Source organism: Saccostrea cucullata, unplaced genomic scaffold (assembly GCF_032062105.1).
Source record: "Saccostrea cucullata isolate Sc308-1 unplaced genomic scaffold, CSIRO_AGI_Scuc_v1 ctg7663, whole genome shotgun sequence".
Taxonomy (NCBI): Eukaryota; Metazoa; Mollusca; class Bivalvia; order Ostreida; family Ostreidae; genus Saccostrea; species Saccostrea cuccullata.
In genome coordinates this window covers 2,367-28,970 of record NW_026927083.1, presented here as the reverse complement: position 1 = coordinate 28,970, position 26,604 = coordinate 2,367, and the positions used below count along the sequence as shown (strand labels likewise).

At 34.6% G+C, this 26,604-nt stretch overlaps 1 protein-coding gene across 1 annotated transcript; it reads right to left on the bottom strand.

The window, feature by feature from the left end:
* Positions 1-71: 71 nt before the first annotated feature.
* LOC134273411 (uncharacterized) lies at positions 72-26,604 on the bottom strand. The gene is made up of 8 exons (XM_062755604.1): positions 25,760-26,604; positions 23,427-23,597; positions 22,228-22,686; positions 21,754-22,002; positions 15,913-16,443; positions 2,996-3,093; positions 1,499-2,655; positions 72-642 (listed from the first exon to the last, which is right to left on the bottom strand). Exons 1-7 carry the CDS (start codon positions 26,595-26,597, stop codon positions 2,227-2,229), a joined length of 2,775 nt encoding a protein of 924 aa, XP_062611588.1. The 5' UTR covers positions 26,598-26,604; the 3' UTR covers positions 72-642; positions 1,499-2,226.

Genomic DNA, 26,604 nt, shown 5'->3' with positions numbered 1-26,604 from the left:
ATTTTCAAAGAATTCTGTAATTTCTAAATCCTTCATGATTGTCTTCATCATTTCATGCGACTTCCTTTTAACCTTTTCTATAATATCATCTTCATCTTCCTCTTTCAGTGTCAGTTTTTGGATGTATTTAAATTTATCCAAGTACTTCTTTCCAGTGAAGGTTTCAAGCCTTTTGCAGATATCTGACATCATTAACCAGGTGTCATCGAATTCTGTCTGAGGGGTTGAAGCTGAGCTAACGTGTGCAGTCAAACCGTTTCGGATTGATCTAATTCTCTCGATATCATCACCCACGGTCACTTCTCCTGCTGCAGGTTCTTCTCCCCATTTTCCTTTTGTCTGTTTAGGAATCTTTTTACAAATGCGTCTTACCAATGTGTATGTTAATGAGATATCAAAATTCTTATACCCTAATAGTTGAGCATTTTGTAAAAGATGTTCTTGCTCGGGGCGAAATCTTTTATAAATTGATGATGCTTTCACCTTGTTGTAAATAACGGAAGGGGGGACCTCCATCTCTAGTATATCTCTATATGCCTGATTTAACACATCGTTTGATGCCATTCCAAGTTTGGCAAATCTAGATCGGCCTCCGAGATCTTGTCCAGAAGCCACTGCAGAGACTGAAGTCTTTGTTTTTGGCTGAAACAATATTCAACTTCATTTAGTTAATTTGATCAAGTAGAAATAATAAAAAGACGAGACTAAGGGTACAACTTAAAAGATAAGCAATTGACCCAAGAGTAATTTAATTAAGAAATTTTTAATATATTAAAAGTATGAAATATCAGCTGTTTTCATAAAATTTGGAAATACTTTCTAAATAATAAATGGTCTTCTTCAACTACCTGTTAGAAATGTAAACCATGATTGTATTATTTTAGGTAGTAAAAAAATTTCAGATAGCCCCCCCCCCCCTCCAAAAAAAACTTCTTCGCATTAAAGACTTGTTAATTATATGGAATTTATCATGTTCATACTATGGGTTATTTACTTGGCTTAAATCTTGTCAACTGTATTTTAATGGAAATAAAATGAACTTTAAGAGATCATTATACTTTAAACTAAACCTTCATGATGCACAACTATTCCAAATGGGTGTAAAACTGTCTGTTTGTCAAAGGCTCAAAGGAGGTTAAATTTAATCATAGCTACTAAGAAAGATAGCATACATGTGTAAACATGGTCAAAATGAGCTATATTCTTTTAAAAATAATCTCAAATGACTCCATCTAAGAAGCTTATGCTGCATCTAAAATTAAAAAATTCCCTACCCTTTAGTGAATTTTATATTTGACTGAAATAAGATTATTTGGGCTCGTAGAAGTTAAACAAAAGTACAGATTTTCAAAACACAAAACATAAGACTTTGACCCGGAAAACAACTGCAGCACCTTTAACAGAAAAAGGAAGTTCAAATTTAAAAATACACATATGTGTACTTTTAAGGAGCAAAATCAGTCTTTTTTACTTAAATAATTTAAATACTGTATCATACCTCTATCCAAAACATTGTGATATCATTTGCTTTGATGATATGCTTGCTTTCTATTGGACAGGAAGGACACAGAAAAGATGGTTGACTAAATTCTGCTTCATCAATTACAGAGCTTTCTTGGTTGTCGCAAAATCCCACAGCTTTGCATTTGAATCCAAACATGAACTTAAAGTCTGTTTGGAATGTTGTGGATAGAATACTTAGTAAACTGTCAATCTTTTTCTTCACTTCGTGGCATGTTGATAGCTCAACTTCTCCTTCAATAACAAACACTTGCAGCTGAATTTCATTTGGAGTCATTCCAAGAAGAACGTTGTGACCCTGAACTGTGAAAATAGCTGCGGTCTGGTAAATGCATGGTCTGTTTCTCTCTGTAAGGATCTTCCAGGGAATCTGCATGCATGTAGCTACAAGGCGATGGAAAATTCCAGCAGGAAGAACATCAAATATGTAGCAGAGGATGGAGGAGGCAGGGTATGATGAGTATTTCAAAGGAAATGGTATTTTGTTCATACAGGGGACATACCACTTATTGTCACTCATTTTAGCTAAGAGTCCTAACTTCTCCATGTACAGCATGACCTCCTTTTTATGTTCAATGTAACCATTGTTGTACATTTCCCATATAGCACAAAGCAGATTATCATCTAATTCTCCAGTTTCATTGAATTTGGCAAACTCTACTGCACACTCGATCAGATCCTCCTCTGCGTGATTTTCGTCAGTAATTACATTTTTGAATGCATCTGCAAACCACTGAACATCAAGAATAATTTCTCTTGGAGATATTCTTGAACAAAGTATAAAATTTCTCTGATGTCATGGAAGAACTGCAGCATAACATTGATATCATCTATTTTTTGGAGCTTTATCCCCTCTGGCAATGCTTCATTGAAAGCAATGAGTGCGTCTATCTTTAAAATCTTGAGTTTTTTCTTCTCCTGAAAGAATGTTTCAAACATAGCCCATGAGCGAGGAAGCTCTTCACCCCAGTGATCAAGTTTACCTACAACATCAAGGATTGATTTCTTGATACTCTCGATGCCTTCGTTGTCGTTGAATCCAATCACAAATTGCCGCTTTACATTGAGATGTTCTTTCAGAGATTTATGCATTTCTAAAGTTTTCCATACTTCTCGGAAAAACAATGTTTTCTCCTGAAAAAAAGAATATCTTAAAGAAATATGTTTTCACTGCATTCATTTATCTTGAGAAATTAATGATCTTATTTCTGCATTGAGTCAAAATATTTGCATATTGATAAAACAGATCATGGCCCTTCTTATCCTATGAAGAACATTTTGAAACATTTTTCCTTTACATTTCATGAAAGAAAGTCATTCTACTCTGTAAATGAGCCTGGCTCTCTGTACTTCTGAGTACTTTTATTTCCTTTACTTTCTTCAGATCAGATTATCTAATACATGTAAGGTGGCTAATATTTTAATTAAAGAAATATATATCTTTTATTAACTGAAGGAAAAAATGTATGAGTACTTTTTCTGTTTTCCCCTCACTGTGGGTACCAACCAGGATAACGGGGGCTTTCTCACTGCTGTACTGATGAACTGACTTCATCCAGAATTCAAGATAATCTGAAAAACAAATATAAACAACAATTAATTTAAAGTAGACAAGATATTTCGTTCTAATTTAAGATTTAAAAATTATATAAATGCTCATGAATCACAATAGACCCTAATGTCTTGACCAGATTTCTTTTCATTAATTTTTCTTCCGGCCACGTGATGAGCCGAGCGTAAGTGTCTTTTTCCAGCTCCGCTGTTAGTCTCTTAAATTCGTCATTTCAATCTTCGTATGAGATCTTTCAAACAGTTAAAAACTGTCCATCTTGTTAAAAACAACTACAAGTAACTATAATTGTGATTTGTAAACTTTTTTTGTGAAGACACGGTGGTTTTCTCCCTGCACCATATGTACCGTGAGTAGCTACTCACAATGCCGCTCACAACGCAGAAAGATGGTAAAAAATCAGAGAGTGTTGGAGCCGATTAAAATGGGTGAGAAGAATACACCAGACAGAAAATTGATGCAATTGATTGATTGATTGTATATTGTTTAACGTCCCTCTTGAGAATTTTTCACTCATATGGAGACGTCACCGATGCCGGTGAAGGGCTTCAAATTTAGACCTATACTCGGCACTCAGGGCCATTGAGCAGTGAGGGTTCTTTATCGTGCCAACGCCTACCGTGACACGGGACCTACGTTTTTAAGGTCATATCCGAAAGACCCGTGACTTTCACTTCTAGTGCCGAGCGCTTGGCGAAGGAACAGTCACTACCTATGTTTACGTCTTAGGTATGACACGGCGCCGCGATCGAGAATCGAACCCGGGCCTCCCGATCACGAAGTGATGCAATTGAACCTCCAGTCAATTCCTGCTTCAATTAAAAATACGGTAGTGTCGGGAAAAAATGCCACAAAAAAAAACAAAGAAGTAGCAGATCTGAATACGAGTCAACCGGTGGTGCCAATAGTGCATTGAATGAGCTCAGTCTTTTACAAGAAGGCACATCGGATATAAGGCGAATAATGGTCAGTAAAGACAATGTAAAAGAAATAGTCACTTCAATCGTGACCAAATAAAAGGGTGAACTAAAAAAAGAAATCCTCGATGAAGTCAAAGAGACACTCATACCTGAAGTTAAGCAGAGCGTGACGGAGCAGGTAAAGAAAGAATTCGGGGAAAAGATAGAAAAACAAAGGAGTTTCAAGATCAGACCAAAGATATCTCAGAGGGGTTTAATTTAGAGTTTGAAACAATCAGAGAAAAGTTTCACGAGCAAGCAAAAGAACTCAGGACCCTAAAAGAAAATTTGAAACGTTATCAATCTTTGACTGAAAGAAATTGTTGATATTAATTATGATTCACAACTACCTAAAATAAGAGATTTGATTAAACAATGGAAACAAAGAATTCTAACTCCAATTGGACGCATAATTGTTGTTAAGACTCTTATCCTACCTAAGCTTAATCATTTATTTATTTCTTTGCCATCTCCTAGAAAACAGTTTCTTGTTGATCTGCAAAAAGATATTTTTGAATTTATATGGAAGTCCAAATCGGTTAAAGATAAAGCGATCCCTTGTCACACAAGACTATCTTTCTGGGGGTTTAAAAATGGTCGATGTAGATAATTTTATAATTGCTTTAAAATATTCTTGGATGAAAAGGTTAACTCAAAAACAAAAGCCATGGATGGATTTTTTTTTTTGGCATTGAATGGAAAAGATGTTATTGAGAAGTTATTTCGTTTTGGTAATCTGTTTATTTCAGAACATTTACTTCCTAAAAACAATGCTTTCTGGCAAGATGTATTAAAATCATGGCTTGAAGTCATGAAGTGTTTAAATGATTGTAAAAACGTAAAAATTAATTTTTCAATTATCCCGGTGTGGTACAATTCTAATATCTTGGTTGGCAAACGGTCTGTATTTATCAAAAATTGGTATGAGAAAGGAGATTTTTTAGATAGTGAAGGATATTTTTTATGCTTTGATTCTTTACAAAAAAGATTTTGCCTCTCACAAACAGATATAAATAAGCAGATTATGCAATATAATAGTGTTCTTACTGCACTATCAAAATATTTGAAATGTATGTCTATTGACAAATCCTTATCCACAAAATCTTACAATACACTTATGCCCTTTTATTATGAATTGTTGTTACAGTCAGAAAAATGCACTAAGCCAATTTACTCTATTTCAAACACAAATAATGTTAAACCTACATCTACATCAAAATGGATTTCCATTTTGAGTATCTATGGGCAGTGTAATTTTGAAATACATGATGTTTTTAAAGTTTGTTTTAAATTAACAAGTGATACAGCTGTTCAATGGCTGCAGTTTAGGATACTGCATAGGATTCTTCCCGTAGGTTGCTATCTTAAAAAGATTGATATTAAAACTACTGATTTTTGCACCTTTTGCAAGAATGAAAGAGAAACAATTCAACATGTATTTTTATTTTGTAATAATATTTTGCCATTGTGGAGTAGTCTTAGCCGACATATATATATAGAACTACTTCAAAAAGGATCGGATTTAACATTAATAATGTAATATTAAGAGATTCCTTTGTCAAAAAATAATAGAATTGTAAATTTTATTATAATATACACTAAACAATATATCTTTACTTGTTTGATGCAGAAGAAAATGCAAAATTTTAGTGCACTCTTATGTCATCTAAGAATCAAATATAACGTTGAAAAAAATTTTCAATCCAAAAGAATAAAATTGTATATTTTAATTCCATATGGTGTACATGGAAACCTGTTTTTGATGAGTGACAGTTCAAATTTCATTTACTATTGTTAATGTCTTTTATTCTTTTTTATCTCTATTTTATCCTCAATACATGATCATATTGTGGATAAATGAATATGTATTTAACAGTTCGGATAATTTATACATAATATTATAAGGTGTTGGAGGAAAAAGTGACAAATTGAATTTACATGTATTATCCTTTTTTCTCTCTATTAATATTATCCATAGATGGATAGTGGATAGTGCGAAAGGGTGAGTGTGTGTGTATGGCATAAAGTAAATGTGTTCAGTTATCTGTTTGTTTATAATGAGAAAAAAAATTCTATGGATGACCTTGGTTTCCTGTTGTGACCAAACCTTTATCCCTAGGGGTCATGATTTGATCATATTTGAATCTGCAATACCTAGAGATACTTCCATAACAATATAAATAATCATTGCTTTCATGTTCTTATGAAAATTTTCAAATACTTTTTTGCTTACTCATGGCATATGATCCCAACTCTAATGTTTTGTGTGGTCCATTTGTTATGTTCAAATTGAGTTTGAGCTTAAATATTCTTCGCAATTTCCACATTTCATTTCCTATATATCCCTATATATAAAACTTTGATTCCTCTGTGGTCCCATCTTACTCACAAATGTCCTGATTTGGGAAAACTTGAAACTACACTACCTAAATATTCTCTCTACATCAATATGATCAATAAGGCATTTGCTATTATTCAGAGAACATCTTTAAGATATTTTCCCATAAATTTCTTAGTAAAGATTTGATTTCCCAGTATGATCCCACCTTACCCCCACGTTTCATAAACCTGAATCTATGTACAATAAGTTAGGTTACTTCTATATCAGTATAACTACATGTAGCTCCTGAGAAGAAGATATGAAATATTTCCCTTTATTTGTTCTTTTAATCCCCTTCCCCGCAGTCTCCCATTTTAACACATATACCATTTCATTTAGTGAATATTCATCACATTTGGACAATGATCTGCCTACTTTGACTGATAGTACATTCATAGCAAAATTATTTAAGAACCACGAACGATAGTATTGTTCTCCCGCCTACCTCTAAGTCAATTCTCAAAAGTAAACATATTCGAATGATTTTCATAATTTTTATAGATATTTATATGAATTTTCATAAAACGTTACTTTTTTTGAATAACTCTATAATTTTGGTAAAACTTGAGTTTTTCACTATGGAAATCGATGGAAAACGGAAAATATTTTTAAAACATCTCCCCCCCCCCCCGTGAAACAAAAAATCCTTTTTACAGGTAATATGGACTGTCATTTTACAAATTTGTGCCAAAGCTTTTTGTGTTTCACGGGGGGGACATATGTTTATAGACAATAAATGAAAAAATGCGGATTTTTCACCAATTCTAAAGCTATTTACAACTAAATAATTGTATTTTATTAATTTATATATGTTTCATTTATTTGCGTAAGACATTAGAGAAGATATGAGATACATTTTATCATATTTAAGACTATTTCAAAATATGGTGATTCTTGAAAGTTCGATTTCGCTAGAAAATAGCGTTTACCCCCCTTTTTAGAGAGCTGAAATTAATGATAATTTACTATCTAGCGCTGGAATTAAAATGATTAATCAATTACCATAGAACTGTTCTTTGTATTAAACAAAGATTTAACGGCCAAATTGCCATTAAAATTGAATTCAATGAATGCAAAATGTAGGCGAGAATCCAGAGTTAGAGTACGTAGTTCTTTCATCGCCGATTAGCCAGTACACTTTTCTAATTTCAAAAAAAAAATCTGGCTAATTTGCTACATGCAACCTACATCAGTTGGAACTTAACATCTGTTCTTGATTTATATACGGAAGAAATCTATCATTGGAAAATATATCTGATGGTAGGATAGCTCTGTAGTACGCATATTTTCAAATTTTTGGAGCCCCCCTCCTCCTCAAAATGGAAAACAGTTGTTACAGGCATCTATCAAGCTGTATTTGGATTGCTGTATATCAAATTATTTTGCGAGCCTTTATGCACAAAACATATACCGATAAAGACTTGTTATATCTTTTAAAGGTACTTAGACACAGTTATGAAGTTATTTTCTCTATAATATTACGACTTATATATTTTGATAGCATTTAACACAAAAATTAATTATGAATCTTATTTCATATGAAAGATATTAAAATTTCAAATTTTTTGGTGGGTTTGATTGACACATCCTTGCTCTTTCACAAATTAATTCTATTCTTAGTCCTTGTGAAAAGTGGCAATCTCGTTGTGTATTAATGAAAATTATTAATACTAAAATCCAGAAAATTCAGAGTAGATATGTTCGAAAGCAAAACAAACACACAGTACATTGTCAGACCGTGCAGTTGTGGTAAGCAAACTGTGACGATTGAACGCACCTGGCGAACAAAAAATAAGAGGCGCAAGGGCCACATCGTTCACCTGAGAATCTTTGAACATTCTGTTCTTTACCAGATTTCCCCCTTGTAATACATATTGTGACCCCACCCTATCCCAATGATCATAATTTAGAAAATTTGAAATCTACACTACCCCAGAATGCTTCCACATAAGTTTTCTGGCCCAGTGGTTCTTGAGAAGAAGATTTCAAAGATTTTTTCCTTTATATTTCTATGTAAAACGATGATACCCCATTGTGGCCCCGCCCAACAACCAGGGGTCATGATTTTAGCAATTTAGAATCAACACTACCCCAGGGTATAAGTTTCAGCTTTTCTGGCCCAGTGGTTCTTGAGAAGAAGATTTTCAAAGATTTTTCCTATATATTTCTTTGTAAAACTTTGATTCCCCATTGTGGCCCCGTCCTACCATCAGGGGTCATGATTTGAACAATTTAGAATTTAAACTACCCCAGGGTATAAGTTTCAGCTTTTCTGGCCCAGTGGTTCTTGAGAAGAAGATTTTCAAAGATTTTTCCTATATATTTCTTTGTAAAACTTTGATTCCCCATTGTGGCCCCGTCCTACCATCAGGGGTCATGATTTGAACAATTTAGAATTTAAACTACCCCAGGGTATAAGTTTCAGCTTTTCTGGCCCAGTGGTTCTTGAGAAGAAGATTTTCAAAGATTTTTCCTATATATTTCTTTGTAAAACTTTGATTCCCCATTGTGGCCCCGTCCTACCATCAGGGGTCATGATTTGAACAATTTAGAATTTAAACTACCCCAGGGTGCTTCCGCATAAGTTTCAGCTTTTCTGGCCCAGTGGTTCTTGAGAAGAAGATTTTCAAAGATTTTTTCTATATATTTCTATGTAAAACTTTCATTCCCCATTGTGGCCCCGCCCTACCACCGGGGGTCATGATTTGCATACTTTAGAATCTACACCACCGAAGTATTCTTCCACATAAGTTTCAGCTTTTCTGGCCCAGTTGTGCCTGAGAATAAGATTTTCAAAGATTTTTCCTCTATACTTCTATGTAAAACTTTGATTCCCCATTCTGGCTCCGCCCAACCCCTGGGGGTCATGATTTGAACAATTTAGAATCTACACTACCCCTGGGTGCTTCCAGATAAGATTCAGCTTTTTTTGGCCCAGTGGTTCTTGAGAAGAAGATATTCTAATGATCCCACTCTATTTTTGTCTTTTCTTAATCATCTCCCCTTGTGAGGGGACTTGGTCTTTAATTTTGACAATTTAAATTCCCCTTCACCCAATTGTGCTTTGTACCAACTTTTGTCAAAATTGGCCCAGTGGTTCTTGAGAAGAAAAATGTGAAAAGTGGACGGACAGACAGACAGCGGACAGACAGCTAGACGGACGACGGACAAAATGTGATCAGAAAAGCTCACTTGAGCCTTTGGCTCAGGTGAGCTAACAATAACAGAACTCGAGCCCTGTTTACAAAAACTGTGTACATAACACGAGTGTGCTCGATTTGCTAAACTCTGTACGCAACTTGTAGTAGTTCGGAATGATGATACTTGTGAAGGAGTTTTTCTTTCTAACATTTCTACTCTGAATAAAATTCTTTTTCAGGATAAAAGTTTTAATATTTCTCATTAATACACAAAATGATTGCAACTTTTCCAATGGATTAAGAATAAGGTTAAAATTTGTGAAAGTGCAAGGATGTATCAATCAAACCCGCCAAAAAAATTAAAGTTTTAATAACTTTTAAATGAAATAAGATTTTTTATTAATTTTTGTGTGAAATGCTATTAAAATATGTAAGTGGTAATATTATGGAGAAAATATTGACTTCAAATCTGTGTCCAAGTACCTTTAAAAGCTAGAACTAGTTGTTGAATAAAGTTTTCAATCTCAAGTTGTAAAGTTATCTACTAGAATATGCTGCAAGTTCTTCCTACTTTTTAAAATGGTTGTGCCATAGAATCAATGTTAAATTCAGATCCGCCAATAGATATATAGATACGATATGCAGATTTAAAAGAAAGCTTTGCTAATGAATGGCATATTATAATTCGACTAGGGCGAATTATTCTACGAGCAAGTTGTCTTAGGAGCAAAATCTCTAGCATTCTCACAAATGCTAGCCTGTCGTATGCCTATGGCATCCGGTTTAACCTCCCCTATATATTTACTGCTTGGACCTCAGGGTCCATGCAATTATGCTTGAAAAAATATATTAAATATTTTTTTCTAATACTTCTTTGTAACAATTTGATTACTCATTATGGCCCACCTGGGTTCATGATTTGAACAAATGTGAATCCAGATTCCACCAAATTGGAGCTTATTCTCGATTATCTCACATTAAAAAGCTGTGTGAAATTTCAATTGAATGAACCTGACTCGCCGTTCACCAAAAAATGCTTTGTGGCATGTTTGGTTGAAAAAATATCAGTGTCTCTGGAGAAAAATAATTTTTTTTTTTTAGAATTTTGTTTTTCAAATGGTCATAGAGAGGGATTCAAGACCCAATGTGATCAGAAAAGTTATTTTGAGCTTTCAGCTTAGATGAACTACAAGAGGCCCGAGGGCCTTGAATCGCTCCTCTGATAAATTGTACAATCTATCACTTCTATTAGAAGACTCCAACTCTATTAGTATCTTAAGACCCAAAATGCATCAAATTACAAAGTTTGATAATAATTAACCAGTTAAGACTGAAGATATTATAATATAATTATAAAATACCATAAGTAGGTCACAGTGACCTACCTTTTTATTGAATTTTTTTGAGGACTCAAGATACATTAATTGACAAAAACTTATGATTCTTATTAAAGAAGTACCTGAGATATTCAGAAGTAGGTCACCATGACCTCCTTTTGGTCAACATTCTCTGAAAACCCAAGATGCATCATCTGACAATGTTTGACGATTCTAAGCCAATTAGTATCAGAGATAATTACATATAACCATCAAATGTCAAAAGTAGGTCACAGTGACCTACTTTTTGGTCAACGTTATCCAAAAACCCAAGATGCCTAAACTGACAAAATTTGATGATTCTAAGCCAATAAGTACCTGCGATATTCAAAAGTAGGTCACTATGACCTACTTCTTGTTGGACATTCAATGAAACTGAAAGATGCCTCAACTTACAAAGTTTGATGATTTTGAGCCAATAAGTACCAGATATAATTAAATATAGCCATAAATTGTCAAAAGTATGTCACAGTGACCTACTTTTAGGTCGACATTCTCCGAAAACCCAAGGTGCCTAAACTGACAAAGTTTGATGATTCTAAGCTAATATGTACCTGAGATATTCAAAAGTAGGTCACCGTGAACTACTTTTTGGTCGACATTCTCCCAAAACCCAAGATGCCTCAACTGACAAAGTTTGATGATTCTTAGCCGATAAGTTCCTGAGATACTTAAATAAAGCCATAAAATGTCAGAAGTAGGTCACTGTGACCTACTTTTTGGTCGACAATCTCCGAAAAACCCAAGATGCATCAACTGACAAAGTATGTGATTTTAGGTCAATAAGTACCGGAGATACATAATTATAGCAACAAAATGTCAAAAGTAGGTCACCATGACCTAATTTTTGTTCCTCGCACTCCGAAAACCAAAGATGCATTAACACACAAAGTTTGATGATTCTAGGCCAATAAGTAACAGAGATATTTAAATAAAGCCATAAAATGTCAAAAGTAGGTCACCATGACCTAATTTTTGGTCGTCACACCCCGAAAACCAAAGATGCATCAACTCACAAAATTTGATGATTCTAAGCCAATAAGTACCGAAGATAAAGCCATAAAATGTCAAAAGTAGGTCACCTTGACCTACTTTTTGGTTGTCACTCTCCGAAAACTAAATATACATCCACTCACAAATTTTGATGAACTATCTAAGATACTTAAATATAGCCATGAAATGTCGAAAGTAGGTCATCGTGACCTAAATTTTGGTCGACATTTTCCAAAGACCCAAGATGCATCTACTGACCAAGTTTGATGATCGCAGGTCTGAAAGTAATCAAAATATGCATTTTAAACAATTTAAAAACAAATGTCAGTAAAATTCAAAAAGTAGGTCACAGTGACCTACTTTTTCAAAAATATGTTTTAAGGTCCCAAGATGCATCAAATTACAAGATTTGATGATTCTAAACCTCCCATTGTCTGAAATAATGGGATTTAATGTTTTTAAAAGGATCAGTCATAGAGTTCAAAAAGTAGATCATGGTGACCTACTTTTAAGTTGACATTGTTAGAGGACCCAAGGTGCATCAACTGACAAAGTTTGATGATCATAAGCCTTAAAGTGTCCAAAATATGCCTTCAAATCAATTAGAAAACAAATCCCCGCAAAATTTAAAAAGTAGGTCACGGTGACCTACTTTTGAGCTACAGACCCTAAACTGTGCTACTACACCACTAGAACGGTACGGTTCGGTATGCTTGGTGCACGGAACGGTACGCTTTGTGAATGGAACGGTTCGTTTTGAGAACGGTACGGTACGTTTGTGCACGGAACGGTTCGCTTTGTGCACGGAACGGTACGCTTTGTGCACGTAACGGTTCGCTTTGTTGACGGTACGTTTCGTTTCTTGCACGGAACGGTTCGTTTTGTGAACGGTACGCTTTGAGAAACAGTATGCAAATGACGTGGGCGGAGCCTATTAGCTTTAATTCTTGATTGGTTGCTAAAAATTTATTTTTTTTAATGACTTTTGAAGTACTCAATGCACGTATATAATTATATTTCAGCTATTAACAAATTAATTTCTCGGTTTCAGTTTAAACAATTAACACTACAGCGGTGATGGAGGAAAAATGAAAAAAAAAATGAAAGGAAGAAAAAACATCATCCCACCGATGTCTTTGGCATAAAGTATAGATATGTATTAATATATATAGAACTGGTAAATATTTCCGTACTTAATTTTTACGTATGCTGAACCTTCATTTTAAAAATGAAAAAAAAAATCAAGGAAATATTTTTCACTTTAAAATAAAGTTGTAACATAATTAAAAGGAATTAATATATACCGGGTATATACTTATTTTATACATATAACGCTATATGCACATACATGTATATAAATTATTTGTAATTCATTGATCTATAGAAATAAATATGACCATTCCTGCTTCATTTTTATTCCTTGTAATCAGATATGTAATTTTTTTTAATTGTAGATCAATCGCTAAAACGTTTGCTTCAGAAGAGAAATATCAGTAAATAAATAAATACAAAAATCAGCAGCAGACACACGAAATTAATTCAATATCTTCCGAGCTCTTTCTCGTAACAAAAACATTCTTTTCACAGTCAAGTATTTATGTTTTCAATAATTCTTTCAGTGTATTGAGTATAATTATTTTTAGAAGTTTTTCTTTATTTTATTAAGTCATTCTATTCTTGTAAAGTCTGTAAAAACAATGTCGTGAGAGAGAGAGAGAGATGCAAACATTATCTGTAAAAAAAAATAACTTGTATTTATTCTCATTCTTCGTTTTATTTACATCGCCAAAGTCACAATTAATCAGTCTACCATAACCTACATGTATTTACAACTATTGTGCAATGAATAATCCGTTCTTTGTACATGCATGCTGCAAGCATGAAATCCTCGTGCATCACCTGTCAATCAAAATGGCATGACGCTAGGTGACCCTGAAAGTCTGTTTACGCAGGAAGAATTTCTTCTGTGATTTGAAACATTCTTATGGTCAGTTCAGTTCATAGTTCACACTCGTCTAAAAACAAGAGGCCCACGGGCCTTATAGGTCAACTGAGTATCATGTAACAACTTTCCAGTGATTGTATTTGGTTCGTTTTTTAATCCAAAAGCCATGAAATTCACAAATATTGAAGAGGCACCATTGCTTATCAAAGGGCAGATTTCAAAGCATTAATCTATTTTTAGTTAAAGTACCCCCCTGGTACCCCTGACCCAGCGGCCCTGAAATTATCTATTTTGAAAGAGGCCCCTTTCTTCATTATCAGGCCAGCATCTTTTTTTGTTTAGGTTTAGTTATGAACATGAGAATAAAAATGTCCTGAAGGAGAAGGAAATTAAAACTTTTTTTTGATAAATCAATTATTAACATTTGTACATTCTTTTTTTATGCTATTCTAATAGGCTCCTTACCACTGGACACATAATGCTTACAAATAATGCTTACAAATAGGAAAGTAGAACATTCAATTGCTTATTTCATCATCTGCCAGTTTGGGCCAGTTATATAAATTTTGTGATGTTGGTCAAAATATATTTTAATAAATCAATTCTTTAAAAGTCTTTCAATATGTCCTCATTTTTTAAATCTGTGTTAGGTGAATGTGTAGACATTGTTCAAAAATTTACTTGATGCCTAAAATTCTTTCTCAAATGGTTTTAACTTCTCCCATAGTTTTATTCATTACATCTTATGCATAAGCAACCCTTTTCTGAAGATTTTTTTTACAAATATATATATAAATTAAATATAATATATTAAATTTCATTTTATTTAGTAAATTATCTTTTTTCAGACACTAATAAAAATGTTTCCTGTTGATTATGATTTTTTTTTAAATTAACAACGTACCATTTTGCAGACTTCTAAAGAACTTTTAACCAGATAATTTGTATTGCTTTCTAGAAAGGGAATGGGGGGTACCGTGTAACAAACCTTATAACATTTTCATTTTTCGCAATTTTTTTTTCATTTTTCATAAGATGTATTTCAGAATGAAGTAATATTTATACTGCAGTTTGCACATTTTATTTGCAAGAAATTCGGCTGGCGATTTTTGTATGCAGCGTGAAAGTTGATCACAGTTTTATAAGTAAGATTATCATCTTTGTCTGTTCAGTAGAAATCTTCATGTTTACCGCATGTAATATTTTAATCCATATTTTACATGACTACAGATTTTCAGTGCAAGTATAACTGCACCAATAATTCGCCTATAGTACATGTAAGAATCTCAAAAGAATTAATGTGAGAGTCTAATACGGATCTTTTTTTTTAAATTTGACAGTTTATATATATTTTAAAATTCTTACAAAATAATTCATTATTAAATTCACGCATCTGATATGTACTGTAGATATGAATGCATACTTACGGCAAAAACGATCTTGTACAGTACGCTTTGTGCACGGTACGGTACGCTTTCTGTACGGAACGGTACGTTTGTTTCTGAGGTGTAGTAGCACGGTTTAGGGTCTGTTACATGATGTGAAGTCGCAAGATGCATCAACTTACAAGATTTGATGATCCTGGTCCTTATAGTAAGCAAATTATACACGTTTGTATTAATTGTAAATTTAGGTCAACTTTGAAGTGAACTTGAGACCACGCTCTTTGCCCCAGGGTAATTCCCCGTGCAAATATTAATCTATGACATATTCTGATCTTTGTATGTAAGTTTGGTGAAAATCTGCCCAGTGGTTATGGAGAAGAAGATTTTTTAGCAACCAGTACTTTTGGTTCTATTTTCCTGATTATCTCCCCTTGTTTAAGGGTCCCAACCTTTATTTTAGTACAAATGGTAGCCCTTGGGCCAAGGATACTCTGGGACAAAGTTGGTACTGATTGGCCAAGGGGTTCTTGAGTTATGGCCCATATTCTAAAAAGTTTACCCACACCGCACAAATGGCCATAGCATTAGTTCTTTGAGTCTTTGGCTCAGAAGAGCTAAAAATACATATTTCATAGTATACAACCTCTGTTTGTCCATCCCCCGTAAATGGAGCCTTCCTGACAACACACTTCTTCTCCAACCTTATCATCAAACTTCTTCTCCATATTCAGCACCAGAATGAAGAATGCCCGGGGACTCAGAAAAATCTGGTGTGAGGCATAATATGAACACTGTCCTGCAAAGTCAGTCATGGTTATTTTTTTATCTCGATCTTCTGAAATGTCTTCTGCACCAATTTGCAAATTTCCAGAAATTTCTGAACTATGAGGAATATCTTTGCTTTCCCTCACAACTTCTGCTACATTTGATGACTTTGCCCCGCGTTGTTCATTAGATGAGGCAGTTTGAGTCATGCTAACATTGGTATCTACATGTGATATCTGGCTTCTGTTTGATGCTTCAATCGTATTGCCCTCTTCATCAACTCGTTCCACCTTTTCCTGCGTTATCCCATAATCAGCTGCATTCTCTGATTTATGTTCAGAAACGCTCTGTTTCAGATCTTTTTTATCAAGTCTAAGTTTGAAGTGTTTTTGTTGACTTGAAAAATTAACTGCGAAAAAAAATACAGAAGTATCTGTTGAGACTGAAGGTCTACTGTTTGTACTTAATATAATGAAGGGAAAAAAGTAGCAGTTGGGACTTGATGATCTTTGATTAAGTCTCTTTGTGGCAATACATTGCAATAAGACTGCAACTGTAGAATTAGCTTTTAATAAAATTTCACAGTATTTTCAATTTTAGTTACCATGGCAAAATCATTCATCAAAATAAGAACAAGAGGCCCAGGGGCCACATCGCTCACCTGAGCTGTTGAGAATAACCTGGCTAGGAAAATCAGATCAGAACTGAAACAAGAGGCCCACGGGCCTTATAGGTCACCTGAGTATTGTGTAACAACTTTCAAACTTTCAAATTTGATTCGTGTTTTAAACCAGAGGCCATGAAATTCACAATTTACAATTTTTAAAGAGGCACCATTGCTTATCATAATTATTAACTTAGCATGTTTACTCCATTTACTTAATACCCAGAGGTATATCAGAGTAACAAAGAGAAAATGCACTTCCACTTTATACCCAGTTGTGCACCTCACCCTAAAGGAACCAGTGACCAATGGGCCACATATTCAAAATTTTACAAATTTATCATAAAATGGTTGATTAAAACTGAAGAGCAGATTTCAAAGCATTAATTTATTTTCAGACTATGTACCCCCCCCCCTCTGACCCTGGGGGCATAAAAAAAAACACTTTGCTAGATGCACCTTTTTTCATCATAAATATATTGGCATAAAACCCAGAAGCAAAGGAAAATATTTTCAAAGAAATTATTTTTACTACTGAGTATATAATCAATAGAGCCACGCCCTAACACCAGAACCCCTAATCCTGGGGCCATAAAATTCACAATTTTGGAAGAGGCACTCTTGCTCATCATAACTATGTGCTTAGTTAGTTTATTTAATACCCAGAAGCAGAGAAGAAGATTTTCAAAGAATTAATGCATTTTCACTATATAATCAATAGAGCCCCGCCCTAACACCAGAACCCCTGACCCTGGGGCCATAAAATTCACAAATCTGGAAGAGGTGCTCTTGCTCATCATTACTATGTACTTAGTAAGTTTATTTAATACCCAGAAGCAGTGAAGAAGATTTTCAAAGAATAAATGCATTTTCACTATATAATCAATAGAGCCCCGCCCTAACACCAGAACCCCTGACCCTGGGGCCATAAAATTCACAATTTTGGAAGAGGCACTCTTGCTCATAATAACTATGTGCTTAGTTAGTTTATTTAATACCCAGGAGCAGAGAAGAAGATTTTCAAAGAAATATTGCATTTTCACTATATAATCTATGGAGCCCCGCCCTAGCACTAGAACCCCAGACCCTGGGGCCATGAATTTCACAATTTTGGTAGAGGACTCAATGCACATTACATTCATGCCAACAGATTGCCTGCTTGATGTCCAGGAGTAAAGAAGAAGATTTTTAAAGATTGCAATCATTTTAGTGGTTTTGGCCCCACCCCTCAGGCCCCAGGGGAGCGGGGACCATAAAATTCACAATTTTTGTTTCCCTTCACCCATAGATGCTGTATACTAAATTTGGTTGAAATTGGTTCAGTGGTTTCAGAGAAGAAGCTGAAAATGTTCAAATGTTAACACACGACACACGACGCACAACACACGACGCACGACTCACGACGACGGACGAAAACGGATAGCAATAGGTCACCTCAGTTACTCAGGTGACCTAAAGAGAGGTGTATGTGTGTGGGGGGGGGGGGGGGTCCTACCCTCCAAAGGGTCATGATTTGAACAAATTTAAATCTTCAATACATGTGGATGCTTACATTTCAATATGACTAAACATAGTTTTTCTATTCTTGGGATTTTTTTCCTTTACTTTTCTATGTAAAACTTTGATACCCCATTGTGGTCCAACCCTATCCCTGGGGCTTATGATTTGAACAAACTAAAACCTACATGTGTACACTAAAGAGGATGATTCCATATAATTATCACAAATCATGGCTTTAAAGTACTTGAGAAGAAGATTTTAAAAGATTTCCTTTATATATATTCCTATGTAAAACTTTGATCAGCCATTGTTGCCCTACCCTACCCCGGGGATCATGATTTGAACACACTTGAATCTACACTACCTGAGGATGATTCCACATGAGTTTCACCTTTCCTGGCCTAGTGGTTCTTGAGAAAATTTTTTAACAAGAGGCCCATGGACCACAGCGCTCACCTGAGCACATCGGCTAGGAAAAAGCACATATCAGATCAGAACTGAAAGTTTACTGAGGTGATGGTTGGTGGGGGGGGGGGGCTTGAATTTTAACCCCCCAGGGATTCATGATTTGAAGTATAATCTACTCTACCTTAGGATGATTCCATATAAATATAAATAACCATTCCTTTGAAGTACTTGAAAAGATGATTCTAAAAGGTTTCCCAATATATCCCTATGTAAAACTTCGGTCGGCCATTTTGGCCCCACCCTAGCCCCAGGGGTCATGATTTGAACAAACTTGAATCTACACTACCTGAAGATAATTCAACATGAGTTTCATCTTTTCTGTCTTAATGGTTCTTGAGAAGAAGATTTTTAAAGATTTTTCTAATATATTCCTATGTAAAACTTGGGTCGGCCATTGTGGCCCCACCCTAGCCGATGGGGGGGGGGGGGGGGGGGTCATGATTTGAACAAACTTGAATCTACACTACCTGACAATGATTCCACGTGAGTTTCATCTTTCCTTACCCAGTGGTTCTTGAGAAGAGGATTTTTTAAAATTTTTCCTACCCGGTATATATTCCTATGTAAAACTTTGGTCGGCCATTTTGGTCTCGCCCTAGCCCTTGGGGTCATGATTTGAACATACTTGAATCTACACTACCTGAGGATGATTCCACATGAGTTTCGTCTTTCCTGACCTTACTCAGGTGACTTAACAAGAGGCCCAGGGGCCACAGCGTTCATCTGAGCACATCGGCTAGGAAAAAGCACATATCAGATCAGAACTGAAAGTTTACTGAGGTGATGGTTGGGGGTGGGGGGGGGGGGCTTGAATTTTAACCCCCGAGGGGTTTATGATTTGAACTAGAATCTACACTACCTTAGGATGATTCCATATAAATACAGGTAAACTTCGGTATCTCGACATCGGATATGTCGAAAAAAGTGTTTCATCTTTCTTGGCCCAGTAGTTCTTGAGAAGAAGATTTTTAAAACATACCATCAAATTTTCATTATTTCTTAATTATCTCCCCTTGAATAAGGGCGTGGCCCTTCATTTGCACAAACTTGAATCCACTTCACCTAAGAATACTTTGTGCCAAGTTTGGTTGAAATTGGCCCAGTGGTTCTTGAGAAGAAGTTGAAAATGTGAAAAGTTAACAATCAAGGGCATCATGGAAACAAGTTATTTTTGAAATAATTTGTTTCAGTTATTAAATGTCAACATTTTGGGTTATCTTCCCAGGATTATGCTTTTCTTCAGTAACTTAATCCTGTTATTGATACTTTACTACTCATTATTGTAAACCTACTGGCATCTGAAAGGATTTAGTCATGCTGTGCTTGGGTTATTAAGTACTGGTAGATGGTTTCTGACGGTAAAAGTAATCTATCTTTAACATTTAACACATTAAAATTCAACAAATTATAACTTATTTCAATTATTTCATCCTTAACCCACCTCACTTTAAAACTCTTGCACAAAAATCTACAGCTTTGCACAAAAAATGCAAGACATAGAGATTGTACAGTAATATCCAAAGATTATAGGAAAATTAGTCTCAATGCTGGCAAAATTGGCGGAAGATGTGTAATTGACCTCTGAAAAGTTAATGAAATGGAATTATTTTTCCTTGAAAACTATCATGTTATTTTCTTAATATCATCATATCTGCTCAGAAGATATTAAGTTTGTTGAGTCTATTAAAAGAAGTACATATATTTACAATTTTCTTTAGCCTTAAATTATTTTAAATCAGCAGCAATCCCAAAATATTAATGTTTTTTGCTAAACTAATAGGTGTTCTTCTTTTTAAGCATTAACTCAAATGAGTTACTTTTTTATTTAGTAACTGACAAATGAAGTAATATAAACAAGTTATTTTAGAAAATAACTTGATTCCATCATGCCCCTGACTGTAACAACAACGACGATGACAACGACAATGACGACAACGACATACAACGGAAAAATTTTGATCAGAAAAGCTCACTTGAGCCTTTGACTCAGGTGAGCTGAAAATGTCATTAATTTTTCCCTAATTCATTATTATCTCCCTTGGAAAAGGGCGTGGCCCTTCATTTGAACAAACTTGATTCCCCTTCACCCAAGCCCAAGGATACTTTGTGCAAAGTTTGGTTGAAATTGGCCCTGTGGTTCTTGAGAAGAAGATGAAAATGTGTAAAGTTTACGACAACAACGACGACAGACAACGGATAAAATTTTGATCAGAAAAGCACACTTGAGCCTCCGGCTCAGGTGAGCTAAAAAATAAATTGAGCCTTGGGCTCATGTTAAGTTTAGCATGTACTTTGCTTAAACTGTAGTCAGCTTTTAACACATAGTGCACTTGCCTCTGGCTCGTGCACTATGTGTCAAACACTGACTACAATTAAGGCAATCTGAATGCTAAGCACAATGCTATTATATAAGTATCAATTTAACACAGGATCAATGAAAACAAGAGATGTTTGTAAAACACTTATGCCCCCCTTCCCCCAAATTGGAATTTTTCCAAGTCCAAGGGGTATAACTCTGTCAAAAATTATGCGATTGTACCCAAAACAGAACTCGACCTAGATATTTATTTGATATATCTGTATACCAAATTTCATTTCAATATGTATAACGGTTGCAAAGAAAATAAATGGAAATGGCAAATAATTGAATTTTTTCTAAGTCCAAGGGGCATAACTGTCAAAGATGGTGCGATCGTACCCAAAACAGAACTCGACCTTGATATTTATTTGATATATCTGTATACCAGATTTCATTTCAATATGTACAACGGTTGCAAAGAAAATGAAAGGAAACGGCAAATAATTGATTTTTTTCTAAGTCCAAGGGGCATAACTCTGTCAAAAAAGGTGCGATCATACCCTAAACAGAACTCGACCTAGATATTCATGTGATATATCTGTATACCAAATTTCATTTCAGTATGTGCAACGGTTTTGAAGAAAATGAACGGAAACTAAGTGGACCGACAGACCGACGGACCGACAGACCGACCGACAGACAGCAGCAAAGCAATATGCCCTCCCTTCTTCGAAGGGGGGCATACCCTCCCTTCTTCGAAGGGGGGCATAACAAACAATAAACCATACCATGGAGGCTATCTGTAACTTCAAAGACATCTGTGTGGATATCCACTCCTCTGGTTGAGTTGGTATTTTCCTTTATTTCTTTCAGATCGATGCCCTTCAGTCTCTGTAGTAATGTTGTTTTACCACTACCAGCACATCCGATTATCATCCCAGAGGCGTGGTACATCATGGTCTTTCCTTTCTTCAGATTTTCGATGAAATTTTTTACAGATTTGTCTCCCCTCATTATTATCTGAATAGGTACACCGACTAAGAGACAAACATTGAGGCATTATAATACTAACTTAAAGAAAAATAGTCAAAATATAATTACATATATGTACAAACTTAAAAAGAAATATATTCACATTCTTTTTCTCAATTAATAATTACTAAATATATATCATTAATAAAACAAAAATCTGCTAAAACCCTAAACATTTGTCATTAAATATTAAATAAAGAATTCTGAAAATTCCTTGAATGTAGACCTACATTTTCTGAATACAGCTTCATGGAATGACTGGTCCACCATTGTTGGGTGCATGAAAATATCTTGTCCAAGTCTTTTTAAAAACTCTTCATTTTTCTCTGGCAGTAACCAACAGCAAACTTCATCCTCTCCCCTCTGATAATTCCATGATCTATAGAACTCAGCAATGTTTTCTTTGTCTGCCCAAGTCAAGAAAATATCAGTAAAGTTCAATCCAGAACGCTTTGAGAATTTCAGAAAACTAATGTACTTGAAGAGCTCAGTGGAAAAACTGATCTCTGATTCATTGAGTTTTAGAATTGGTTTGTATTTTTCTAAATCTGTAGGAGCAAAAGGCTTTGTGACTTCCTTGGAATTAAAAATGTTGGCAACAGCATTATATTTAGTCATCCAGTTTCCTTCTTTCATGTTTATTTTGTAGAAATTGGAAATAAGAAGGCACATCAATAGTGTATCTCCATCTACAAAATAAAGAAATATATACATATATATATACACAAGCTCGGAAAACACCTTGAATGTATTAACATCACCGGCTATAAAAATTGTTATACAGAATGGAGTAATTTTCCCATCAATTTATATCAGCTTTATACCAATAACAGGTCTCCTTACATTGATTCAAATGTTTCTTAAAGGGCATGATTGTGTGTCAGGGACATCCAGATAACACCTTTAAGCCTATGAACAAAAATTCCTTCAGATTAAAATTGTGTAAATTAGTAAAGCCCTTCATCACATTAAATGAATGTATACTATGGTTAATACACTTCATTCAAGAATTTGATTGAGGTGATTTGTGGCCTTGAACTTGCTAAAGTGACCTTACGTAAAGGTCGACACACATCATCAATGTACCCAGTATATGCTAGCTTTCAGTTCCGTGTTTTCCGATTATGTAGTTTTGGGCTTGAAATGACAGACAAACCAATCGACAACTTGACAGATAAAAAGACAAGGTGATTTTATATACCTCCCAATATTTGGATAAAGACAAACCTACAGGCAACAAGACATCCAATTAAATGGATAGTCTACAAACTCCGTACAGAAGATTATCTCTTGTGTGTTTGGATTGGGTAAATAAAGGCCATTGTTTTAAATAATTTATTGACAATTGAAGCAGAATTGGATCAAATATTTAAAACATATTCCACATGCTAGATACATAAAATTTTTAAAAAACTAATTAAACTATTACCCTCTATCCTGTGAATGTTGTCAAACAATGCCTCTATATCTGTAAGTTGATGTCTGCTGTGATCCTCAGTGCTGTTACACTCCACACACAAGGGAACACCACACGGGGTACAGAACTGGTCCAGGGGAATTCTGGGATGTTTTCTACATTTGATCTTCTCCAGAGGGACTCCTGTTGAAAATTAAAAAAAGAAGTCTTATATATATTGTAAATACTTTTAAAAAATACTGATTAATCTTCACAAAACAATGTCATTTTTGGTACTCCTAAATCAAATATTTATGATATTGGAGTAGTTAAAATGTTTTGAGTCTAAAAAATTTTAGAATCAAATCTTGATATTTATACATTCATTAGAAAAACCATTTGTGATTTTCATTATGCTAATGAATACTAAGAGAGAAAATTTCGTTCTGATAAAACATCGTTGATTTATGATCTCAAATGATTATGTATGGGGATTTCTTGTTTCCAATATTATCATCATTATAACAATACAAAAATATCATAAGGGATTAAATGTCATTGATGACTGCTATCAATGATAAATGCATCCTCCACAATTATTTGATTTTCTACTTCAAAATATGTATTTTTTCATAGGGGTGCTTTTAGTATGACTACAAGATGATGTTCTTTAACTTGCTAACGTAATGTTCCTTGGGTCTCAAATCACCTCAGATCAAATGATGACATTTTAATGTTAAATTGCTTGTTTCCATAAAACCTTCATAATCAACACAATTTGCATCAAAATGTCTTTTGCTAAGTACTGATGACCTTAGCTATACTCACATGACCTTTGTTTAGAGTTATAAAATGCCTTCCAAAGGCTTAACTCCACTGAAAATTCACTGAATACAAACATATATGTGGTTGGACAATGGATCCGATGTAAATTATAAATGAAAACAATCCAAAAATTTTCTCATAAATTAAAATAGATCAGATGAGTTCGCAGTAATGAGAAAATACTGACATAACTTGAAATAGTACAGCCATATATTACCCCCCCCCCTTCTCTAAGCATCTACACTTAGTTCAGTGACAGTGTAAACCACAGAAATCAACCCTACATATATCTGTCAGTGACCTCCAATGCTTATAACAGGGTAAAAATGAAAACATTTTCAGTGCGTTATCATCTAAGGGCTTCCAGTCTCTAAAATTCATGTGGTTGGGATACATAGGGTTACAAATTGACAAAATAAATCTAATGATAAATATACAAGTATTTCCTCCTTTACCATATCTTGTACTTACATTTGATACAGGTAGTGATAATGAAATTATAATTTTAGTTTCATGGATCAACTTTTTTGAAACAAAGCAGGAGATTAAGTTGTTTTTAACAGGAATTGTTTTAAAACTTTTATAATGAAAAGGGAGGTAACTTAATTTTTTTTCTTTACCTTCAAGTACAAAATTGAATTGTCTCCCTTTCATTAGCAAGTTACTAAAATTATTCAATGCAGTTGCATTCATACTTATTCTATAGTGTCTAAGAAATAATTTTTTTTGTTCATTAAAATGAAATGAATCTTAAGCATCAGTGTGGACTTGAAGCTTGAAGAATGTTGGTTATCTCGGATCTCCATATTTCATTAGACATCTAGAAGTTTCTCATACAAAGAATGTCACCCAAGTACACAGTGTAGATTTACTGAACACCTGCTACAGAAATACACAACATTCCTACACAGAGCTGGGTTAATGTCAATGGTGTCAATATCAAACTGTCATCATCAGTACAACTTGTTATCTGTTCTGAATGTAGAATTACAGTTACTTAAATTGAATACATTATAAAGGACTTTGTAAAAAATTAAAAAAAATCTTTTTCTATTTGCTATTTCTCAAAACTGATCATACTACACCAAATGTATTTATCGAACAAAACACCACAAAATTTCAAAAGTCCGTAGACAGTATATGGTATGTATATCTATAATTCAAAACCTATCTGTCAAACAAATATATAGATGAATGAATGTACAGTAAGATGTTTCTGATAAAAAATTACAGAAAAGTTAGACATAAGATTCAGTATATATATGTAGGAATCAGTGATTGAAGAGTGACACACAACATCTTACAATTAATTACAGACTAGATGTAAATCTATTATTTCTTTTTAATCTATTTATTATATTTGTAGTCAGCTTATATTTGTTGTTTATACAATAAGCAATCATTTCTATTACATTTGTAAATAAACACTTGAATACATTCATGTAAAGTTATTTTTAAATGACCTCTCTATTATAATGTAGTTATTTAGTATTGGTATAATAATTATACAATACAATAAAACAGACTACAATGTTACTTACCAGTCAGAGAGTCTGTATCTACCACTCTGTATAGGTTGACTGTGTTGTTGTTGCCCTGTGCCCCTACCCACAGTAGGTGAGTTTTATCATCATAACTCAGGCCCCGTGGACTGTCTATCCCGTGTTGTGGTGTCTTTATCTCTGTCAGATAGTGACCGTCACTATCTAACATCTGTACTGACCGGGTTCTCCAATCACACAGCAGGATGTGTGACAGCGCGTCAGTACAGATTCCACATGGATATAGTCCTGATCCTGATGGAGGACCTGTGTAGGAGAATCGGTAATTACCGTCACGATCTGTCACCACTACAGCATAACGCGACGAGTCAGACACAATAACATCTCCATTGCGGTTCTCTGTGATGTAGAAAGGATATCCATACAGTCCCTGACCTGTGTTGTGGTGCTGTATGGTCTGGATGTTTTCTCCTGTGGAGTTCTGCACTACCTTGCCTGTATATGTATTATTAGTATAGTAAGACATCCCGACCAGCAGGTCTCCAGTGGAGGGGGAGCTGTAGACACACTCTGGTCTCCATGGTGATGTGTTGTACTTTATTATCGTAGTCTTTTCTTTGTTTTCTGTAGACAGTTTATTGATGTTTAATTCCCCGTCTATAAAAATTAGATCACCATAAGTGTCCACAGTGTGTCCTCCCCATACATCACTACCTATAACTGTCACGCCATCTAGTTCTTCACCTTTTGTGTTTGTCAGTATAAGATTGCCATAACTATCATTGATCCAGACCCGGTTTGTAGACACACGGGAAATGTGATGACCCTCCCTAACACCATACACGGTGACAGATTTCTGGTACAGTCCTCTATACATTATTGAC

Coding starts and splice junctions, on each gene's coding strand:
- LOC134273411 (XM_062755604.1), bottom strand. CDS start 26,597: ATGTATAGAGGACTGTACCAGAAATCTGTCACCGTGTATGGTGTTAGG. Junction 22,003..22,227: donor TGAAGCTGTATTCAGAAAAT/GTAGGTCTACAT, acceptor TTTGTCTCTTAG/TCGGTGTACCTATTCAGATA. Junction 2,656..2,995: donor GTGAGGGGAAAACAGAAAAA/GTACTCATACAT, acceptor TCTTTTTTTCAG/GAGAAAACATTGTTTTTCCG.